General features: G+C 41.8%; 1 protein-coding gene across 1 annotated transcript in view; it reads right to left on the bottom strand.

Annotated features, from left to right (window-relative positions):
- LOC138973333 (uncharacterized) overlaps positions 1-5,104 on the bottom strand; it is a 21,856-nt gene extending 16,752 nt beyond the window's left edge. Inside the window, exon 1 of the mRNA XM_070346060.1 lies at positions 4,904-5,104. Coding sequence (XP_070202161.1) covers positions 4,904-5,099 — 196 coding nt within the window. The 5' untranslated portion in view covers positions 5,100-5,104. The remainder of the gene's footprint in view (positions 1-4,903) is intronic.
- Positions 5,105-10,000: the final 4,896 nt, after the last annotated feature.

The raw sequence follows: 10,000 nt of genomic DNA, 5'->3' as shown, positions 1-10,000 counted from the left end.
GAATTACCTCCAGCAGTGGTTTTTTTATTTTTGTTTTTTTTTTACACACGATGCAAATAAAACAAAGAGGACAGGATGGCGATTGCGCCGTAAAATAAGATTTGGATCAATTCTGTTTCAGACTGAATTTGTCGTGGCGATGTCTGGACATCGAAAATAAACTACAACAATGGGGAACAAATTCTGATAAGTCAGTTTTGACATGCATTTGTTTGTTTTTCATAGTCGCTATTCATGTTCACATATATGCAAAATAGTAGACATCGCTGTAAGACTTAGCATACATGGGGGGGGGGGGGGGGGGGGGGGGGGTAGATAAGGACGTTATTGTTTTTGCAAGAGGCTGGACGGGGTTGTCTGACAAAGGTTGCTCCTGAATGAAAGGTGTTTTTGATTGTAGTTCGAGTGTAAATCACTGCAGAAGGTGTGACACAATTGTGCTTACTACGGTTGTCTCCCTTGCGTTATCTGCATTCACATTATATGTGTCCAAGTTGCACCTTTTGACATAACAGCCTAACAAAACTAGGTACTTTTCACAGCAAATCTGCATGTGATTATATTTACATGTTTGTACCTCTTTTCCTGTGTCTTTTCCTATGTCTATGGTGCTGTGTCAGTGTTTCTCTCTCTCTCTCTCTCTCTCTCTCTCTCTCTCTCTCTCTCTCTCTCTCTCTCTCTCTCTCTCTCTCTCTCTCTCTCTCTCTCTCTCTCTCTCTCTCTCTCTCTCTCTCTCTCTCTCTCTCTCTCTCTCGCGCTACCGGATAATTACGGCGGCATAGCCTTGACCAGTGTTGTAAGCAAGATTGATACACACATTCTCAACAAGAGATTGTCAAAATGGGCTGAGAAAGAGGAAACAATTAGCGAAGAACAACCCGGCTTCATGTCAAGTACTGTTGATCATATGATTTTGTTATATGGCATTGTTCAGAAGTATTTATTAAAGAATACTAAACTGTACATAGCTTTTGTAGATTTTAAGAAGGCATTTGACTCTGTGAACAGGAATGCATTATGGGATGTTTTGAGGAAAAGTGGTGTAAACGAGAAAATGTATAAGGCCCTAACAGCCGTTTACACATCAGTGAAAGCATGTGTGCGTGACCGATGTAATTATTCTGATTATTTTGAATGCCCAAGAGGGGTGAAACAAGGATGTTGATTGAGCCCTTTGATGTTCTCCTTCTTTATTAATGAACTGGCAACAGAAGTGTCCTGTAAGGGAAGACATGGTATACAGTTAATACCTGGTGCAAACGCAGATATTCTTGCTACTTTTCGCTGACGATGTGGTTTTGATGTCTAATTCTGTCATAGGTTTACAAAACCAACTGAACAATTTAAAAAGAGAAGCAGATCGCCTGTGCTTATCAGTTAACTTGGATAAAACTGATGTCATGGTGTTCCGTATGGACCTTGCAGCTCACAAGAAATGGCTCTATGGTGGCGAGGCAGTCCGAGTAACCAACTCGTACAAATACCTCGGCATGTTGTTTACTACAAAATTGAGTGGAAATGTTGCTTTGAGTGAGATGTCCAGAAAGGGAAAGAAAGCAGTCATTGACATACAGAGAACAATGAGAAAATCGAATGTTGCTGATCCAGTGGTGTTTTGGAAGATGTTTGATGTGCAGGTAGAACCCATTTTAACATACGCAGCCGAGGTTTGGGGGCTAGAGAACGACAAGCCAATTGAGCAAGTTCAGACTCTTGCTATCAAAAGTTTTTTTTAAATGTTCCGCTGCATTCTCAAATACAATGGCGTACGGGGAAATAGGCAGATACCCACTTTTCATAAAAACTGTTGTCAAATGTGTGAAATATTGGTTTAAGTTAACAAGACTTCCGCAAACCAGAATTTGTAAACAAACCTATGAAATGCTCCTTTTGCAACATGAATCTGGCAAGCACAACTGGGTTTCCAATGTTAAGAACGTGTTAACTGAAAACGGGTTTGGCATTGTTTGGCTGTGCCAAGGGGTTGGCCACGATTAAGGTTTTGGTTTCCCAGTTTAAAGATCGACTGATTTGTATGTATAAACAAAACTGGCATTGTGAAATGGAGACAAACGAGAAGTATCAATGGTTTTATTCTTTTAAAAGCGTTTTTCAGCCTGAGAAGTACATATTATGTGTAGCAAACAAATAGAAAAGAGATGCGCTTGCTAGATTTCGGTTAAGAGCCTATGGTTTGTTTGTTTGTTTGTTTGTTTGCTTAACGCCCAGTCCACCACGAAGGGTGATATCAGGGCGGTGCTGCTTTGACATTTAACGTGCGCCACACACAAGACAGAAGTCGCAGCACAAAGAGCCTTTGGGCTGAGGAGCAATGCTCAGTGGTTTTTAATACAACAGGCACGCGACAGCGCATGCCCGATGTGTGATGGAGGCTGTGAAGACGAGGCACACATTCTTTTTCACTGAACAGCCTATGCTGATATCCGTGCAAAGTGTAACGTGTTAAAAGGTTGTTCTGAACAAGCCTCAATGGAAGATGTAACCCGTATCTTAGCCCTGGATGAAGAAAGCGTACTCGAAGCAACTGCACAATTTATTTCTAAGGCACTAAACATGCGCAAAAGAAACTATACTGAAAGACATAAATTCTGCAAATAGTGCATTGAACGATTTTGCTCTCAAACGAAAATCAGATTGAACCTGTAATTAATTTTGTAGTTGACATCTTGAGTGTCGGAGCAAATGTTTCACGCTGTCAGTGTGCGCTTTGCAGTATTGCTGATCCAGCCACAGCTCACTGTGCTAATAAAGACAATGGGCTGAACGGGAGACAATAACGTAAACAAGAAATTCCTCCGAGGTAGGAAAAACATCCCCGTTGGTCAAAGGGAAATAACCATTCTCACTGCCACCAACTGAGAAGGTTATTTCCCTTTGACCATTAATATGTCCCTCTATAAGTCCTTGTAGAATCTTAATCCACCAATAACTCCCTAACCGTGTGTTTGACTGGTCCCAATTTTTGTAAGGACCGTCTCAGGAATGTATAAAACCTGTTCACCAAGTTTGGTGACGATCGGTCCGTTCATTCTTGAGATCTATATGCGAACACAAACAAACAAACAAACACATCGACCGAATCCTATACACACCCCTATACCGGGGGTGTAAAAAGATAGTGTATGGCCCTATAAAATGCAACTGGCTGTTTGGCTGTATCAGATATCGCAATCATGCCACGACTTGATGAGGAGAGAGACAGCAAGCGATTGGGATGCTTAGAGCTGGCCAAAGCATTGAACATGATGAACACTGAACGTTTTCCGAAATCATTGCGCTTGGACTCAGTCACTTTTTTTGAAAAATTGTCATTTCATGATGTTCTATTCAAAATCAATAAAGCGAAGGTTTATAAACACTAAAATGGCCAATAAATAAAATATTCAAACATTGAAAACATTCGCCACTGAGTTGATTTTTTGTGATTTTTTAAAGTTCAGTTTGCGGAATATATGCCTCTCGGTATATATGAGTCAAGCTGTATAATGTAATTTTACGTACGCAAATGTTGGACTGGATGGTCTTCTCATTTAAATCGGGTTGCGTTTACATGTATACGCGTGGATTTACACGTGTGCGGGTGTAGTCTATGCAAACGTACAGTATGTGTGTGAGTGTGAGTGTGAGTGTGAGTGTGAGTGTGTGTGTGTGTGTGTGTGTGTGTGTGTGTGTGTGTGTGTGTGTGTGTGTGTGTGTGCGTGTGCGTCTGAAGCCATTGTTGTTTTTGTATATATATATATGTATTTAGACATGTTCCTCTACTAGTCGCGCGAGGGTAACGCCGACTGGTGGTTTCTTGGTTTTAAATATTTGTGGTCTGCAGATTGATTGGTTTTATGAGTGTGTGTTACTGTCCTAGACCGAACAATTGGATCAATATTTTCCTTTGTGTGTACATATTATGCCTTGCTTTTTACCCCTAGTCTTAGATATTTGTGTTTACCTTTGGCTTTCGTGCCTGTGTGTCTGTTTGCTCGTACTCATAAACTAGTTTGCTATGTTTTTGTTGTTATTAATGTTTTGTTCATTCGTCCTTTTACCCCTTTTATAAATGATGCAGAAATTGTTGTTTACCTTGTCCATAAGGCTTTTATTAGCTAATGACAATAAAGTGTCAAAGCGTCTCTCTCTCGCTCTAATTCACTTTATATTTTATTTGTCTCTGTCTGTGTGTCTGTCCGTGTCTGTCTGTCTGTCTGTTTCTTTCTCTCTGTGTCCGTAACTGCTATCCTTATGTAATAAAGATCAATTGATCAATTTTACGGGTGGGGATGTGGCTCAGTCGGTAGCGCGCTGGGTTTGTATTCAGTTGGCCGCTGTCAGCGTGAGTTCGTCCCCACGTTCGGCGAGAGATTTATTTTTCAGTCAACTTTGTGTGCAGACTCTCCTCGGTGTCCGAACACCCCCGTGTGTACACGCAAGCACAAGACCAAGTGCGCACGAAAAAGATCATGTAATCCATGTCAGAGTTCGGTGGGTTATAGAAACACGAAAATACCCAGCATGCTTCCTCCGAAAGCGGCGTATGGCTGCCTAAATGGCGGGGTAAAAACGGTCATAAACGTAAAAGCCGTGGGAGTTTCAGCCCATGAACGAACAAACAAACAATTGATCAATTAATTAATCTCTCTCCCTCTCACTCTCCGTCTTTCTCTCTCTCTCTCTCTCTCTCTCTCTCTCTCTCTCTCTCTCTCTCTCTCTCTCTCTCTCTCTCTCTCTCTCTCTCTCTCTCTCTCTCTCTCTCTCTCTCTCTCTCTCTCTCTCTCTCTTGCCTTTTCTCTCTTGCCATGTACAGTAAAGTATTCAAAATTGTCAGAATCAATGCAAAGTACCATACCAGATTCATACACATTATTCAGGATATGGAAAAAAAATCACGTACCAATGGCTAGGAGTGTGTCAAATCTGCAGGGTTTGTAGCTGAATGCGTCCTCCAGCACTTCACAGAAGTAGTTCCCCTCGTCTCTACCTTGAGCACTGGGCAAGTCAAGGGTGAGAGAGTCAGATATGTTCCCATCGAAGACAAAGGGTGATGTCGGCGCACACGTGTAGCTATCGTTTTGCCAGAAGCAGTCCATGACATTGGCTGTTGGATTAAACAGTGTTTTATTGAACAATTCATATAGATCTATACAATATATAATGATCATGTTCTGTTGAGTAGAGGACAAACAACAACAAATAATACAAATAATAAGGATGATAATATTAATGACAACAAAAAATGAAACAAAAGAGAACACAGTAGATCAGATCAGGGTCAAACAAGGCGAACAAGCAAAGACAGCTATGGGAAAGAAAAGTCAAATAATATGTGCACTGTGCAGAAGCTATACGAGTTTACTTTATTTTGATTTTTTGCATTTTTGTCAAATATTACTGGTAAGTGTTTATTGGCTGTCCTGTTTCAGGAGTGATCATGTAATATTCCAATAAAAACCTTTTTAACAATAAATATAACCCATGGACCTCCGCCCAAAAGTATGAAACGATTATGGACTCTCTTTAATCTTAATTTTACTGACGTATATATTTGCTTATAGTTACATCACAAGCTGGTGTCAGGTTGATGTACCTGGTTTAGAAGAATCGCCCACTTTGCGTTGGACAAAGATTTCATGATGTGATGTTGCCATGTTTTCTCCGAAAAAGCACTCCAGTTTTGCCGTCTCTCCACGTGAAACAGCTTTCATGTTGCATGTTGTTTCTTGCGCGCAGATAAACACTGGAATTAAAAGAGAGTACTATGATATTGTCAACAGTTTTTATTCAGAGGTTATTTTTTGGAGAGTTGGCCTCTGAATTTAATAATAATAATAATAATAATGCAAACTTTTATAGCGCTATTCTAGAAAAATGTCTACTCTTAGCGCTTTACAATACATACATCGACCAAGCATACTATACACGCACAGGCAAAGAAACCGACCAAACATAACCAACAAACTATACATGCACAGGCAAAGAAAGCGACCAAACATACAATACACGCACAGGCAAGATAACGACCAAACATAAACAAACATACTATGACCAAACATAACCAACATATTATACGCGCGCAGGCAAAGAGAACAATCAGCACATGTAATAATTACTGACAACTAATAATGCAGGCATACAATGACAGTCCAATACACAGCCTAAGCACAAGAACCACAGTAGGCTTCTATATAAAAACGCGTCAACGGTACTATTTACACACACACAAACAGTGCTGACACAAAGCGCAGAAAATATATATACACGTTATTTTAGGCGCTAGGTAGGGGGTGAGGTGGGGCGGGATGGGGTGGGTGGGGAGATGCTGGAGGGGAAATCACTTGCGCTGAAAGAGGTGTGTTTTGAGATTTTTTCTTGAATGTAGTGAGAGAATCTGTGTGTCTGAGAGGCAGTGGTAATCTATTCCAGGTCACAGGGGCTTGATAGGCGAAGGACCTCTCGCCACATGTCTTTGTTTGCACTGTGGGGAGTCGGAAGAGTCGAGTGTCGGCGGCGGAGCGAAGCTGACGAGAGGGGGTGTAGAGATTGAGGAGTTCTGACAAGTATTCTGGGGCAGAACCAGAAACGACGGCAAAAGAAAGAGAGGAGAGTTTGTATTCGATCCTTTTAGTGATTGGCAGCCAGTGTAGAGAGTGAAGAAGGGGTGTGGCGTGTTCATACTTGGAAGATTTGAAGACCAGGCGGGCAGCGTTATTTTGGATCCTTTGAAGTCTATCTAAAAGGTACTTAGGGAGACCGGCCAGAAGAGAATTGCAATAATCTATCTTTGAGAGGACTAAAGAACACACTAACGTTTTGGTTGCATCAGCGGTGAGGTAGTGACGGACTGAACTAATCTTGCGCAGCTCTAGATAGGCGGACTTGCAGATGTTAGAGATGTGTTTTTGGAAAGAGAGAGTTGGATCGAGAGTGACGCCAAGGCTGCGGACAGACGGAGAGAAAGAGATAGGTAGTTCGTTGACAGTGAGAGAGGCAGGAAGAGAAGGGTGATTGAGAAATTTCTTGGGACAGGCCAGCATAACTTCGGTTTTGTCACTATTTAACTGGAGTTTGTTTAAAGACATCCAATCACTGAGGTCCGCAATGCAATCTTGTGTCCGAGATACCAGATCGTCAACTTCAGCAAGGGGGGCAGACTGATGAAGCTGTGTATCATCAGCGAAACTCTCGTGCGACAACGCATGGCGACTGATAACATCGGACACAGGGGAGGCATATAGAACGAAAAGTATGGGGCCAAGCACGGACCCTTGCGGGACACCGTATTGGAGAGCTGAAGGTTGAGATTTGATGCCGTTGACACAAACGGTCTGCGTCCGGTTAGTAAGGTACGAACGAACCCAGGAAAGGGCCAGATCATGAACACCAAAGGAGTGCTGAAGCCTGTGGAGCAGAATTTCGTGGTCTATCGTATCGAATGCGCTAGACAAGTCCAGTAGTGTTAGAATGGAGACCTGATTTTCGTCAAAGCTAAGAAGGATGTCGTTTACAATCTTCAGAAGTGCTGTCTCAGTACTATGGTTTTTCCTGTATGCAGACTGATGGGTGTTGAGAAGGTGGTTTTGCTCTAGGTGAGTGAGAAGTTGTGAAAGGACAATTTTTTCAGTGATTTTTGAAAGGAATGACAAGTTCGAAACGGGCCTAAAGTTTTTCAAGGAATTCTTGTCAAGTGAAGGTTTTTTGATGAGGGGCCTTACTAATTTAATGAAGTTCGCTGGAGTTTACTAATCTGCAATTCCTGTCGTCTGACACGAATTTTACACTATTCGTGTTTCTCCTTGCCTGCAATTGAAACGACAGAAACAAACACCTCTGTCTTGAACGCAACGAAAGTACAATAAACAAACAAACAAACAAACAAAAGTACAACAACTCTGTTTTCTACTCAATTTTAATACTGCAACTTAATCATTTGCAATTTGGAGGGTAAAAAGTAGAAACGCTCAGTTTTCGGGACTAAACTCTAACCCACATAATTATGCCTAGGGTAAGTTCCCCTGATAAGTGAATCGTGTCAGGCGTGTTGTATTCTGAAAGTCGCACCCAAGCGTTTGTAAACTGATTGAAATGATAGAATATCTGATTTAGGTATTGTGTTAATAAGAAAGTTAAAACTTTTGACCCCAGCTTCCCGTGTTTACGATAACACCGACGGGATCTTGAGCTTAATCGCATGCCTCCACTGCAAGCTGTACGGAGGAAATGAAGACCTGGAGAAGACGGCTTCATTCGTCTCGCTGTCCGGGCTGACAATATAACTAGTGTGATTGACAAGAAGAAGAAGAAGCACCCTGGCCCGCTAAGTTAGTTAAACAGACTCGAAAAGTAAGCTGAAATGGGATAGTTGTTTCCACTCACGGGGCAAACAGTGAGTTTAAAAAAAAAGTATGTTTGTTTTGTTTAGCAAAGGCTGAATGCAGCTTGCCACATGCTGCATGCAATTTGAGATAATTTGTACCCTAATCAATGCTGTCGACATGGATGCATAATTATACAGCATCAGTTTGGTGGTTTCACTCGCACATTGCTGTGCAAATTAACTGCATTTTCGACAGTAGTAGCCTACTTTGCACAATGCTGTGGGATGTGGAGCACATCCCAAAGCTTTGAAATTGCTTCACTTTTAAAACGGGTGCAGAGGCCAAGGAAGAGATAACCTTTTGAGTATTTTAAGCAGACAGTATGAACACGTTTTTATCTTTAAAGAAGCTGCATCTTGTATTTTTTTAGTATTTTTGTATTTTTTTTCATGTGCCCCCATGGGGTTTCTAGAAATAAAATTTGACTTGACTTGACTTGACTTGCAAATTAAGTTAGGTGTACGTTTGAGAAGAAAACCTTCTTTTGTTCTTACTCACATTCCAAATGCGCGTAGATGGGGAGTTATTTCTAGAATATGTTTCGGGCATTCCTGGACAGGAGTGACCCATACTAGCTGTAAAACCATTACACACGTACAGGCAATCGATCGTCTCGTGTCAGCTGCTTTACGTTTTATTAGAATAATTGTTATAGCATTTATGCACTGACAGATATCCTATTACACAAATATCTGCATACAAGCTGTTGCATAAAAAGACAAAGCTTATCTGTCTGTTTCTTGTCACGGCAAGGCTGATTGCAGCGTGCTACATTATACGTAACGGGCTGTGTGAACTGATACTTAGGCTGGTGTGTGTGTGTGTCAAGACCGGAACAAGTGTGTGGAAGGGAGAGGCTTCAAATACATGAGAATGGGTAAAGGGTTTGGCAAGGCGGAGGGTAGGGGGTGGGGTGGTGGATGGTTTGGGGAATCTTTCCTCCCACTGTAGAAATTTAGCATTTGAAAGGGCTGTTTGGGGTCTCACCTTGAGAAAAAAAAGTCAATTTCCAGGCTGGGTGAGAGGGGGGGGGGGGGGGGCTTCCGGAACCCAGGACCTCCCTCCCTGCCCCCCCCCCCCCCCAATAGATCAAGCCCTGCGTTGCACACAGACCGTTGCATGCAGCAAATCCGACTCGTGTATAACATGCTTGTAAAGAATCATTTCGTCACAACATTTTTTCCCAGGAATTAAAAAAAAAAATCTAGTATTGAGAAACCGTACACGGGTAACATGTTGTATTGATAGGTTCTAGTTTCAGGTATAATTTGTCAGGTAAAGTAGCGGCATACATGTTCAAGTATATATGCATGTATGAACAAATTAAGCAAGCACAAACAAGAAACGTAACAGCATGTCGCAACACGGTCAGTACACAAAATATGCGTCGGCAGAGTGCTGGTTTTCACCGATTTGCTTTTGCAGACAATTATCAACAGACTGATTGAGAAATGGCAGTATTATTAAAGACGTGATTATATGCCACCCATCTTGAGTAAACACTCAAAACTTTTCTTATTAGCAAAAAATATAAAGGTATGGTCGACTTGTCTAACCTGTCACGCACACACCCATCCCACCCCACCCCCCACCCCCCCCACACACACATACACACA

The sequence above is a fragment of the Littorina saxatilis genome, linkage group LG8, assembly GCF_037325665.1.
Source record: "Littorina saxatilis isolate snail1 linkage group LG8, US_GU_Lsax_2.0, whole genome shotgun sequence".
Lineage (NCBI taxonomy): Eukaryota > Metazoa > Mollusca > Gastropoda > Littorinimorpha > Littorinidae > Littorina > Littorina saxatilis.
Note: the sequence above shows the minus strand (reverse complement) of the source record. Positions and strands in the feature narration are given on the sequence as shown.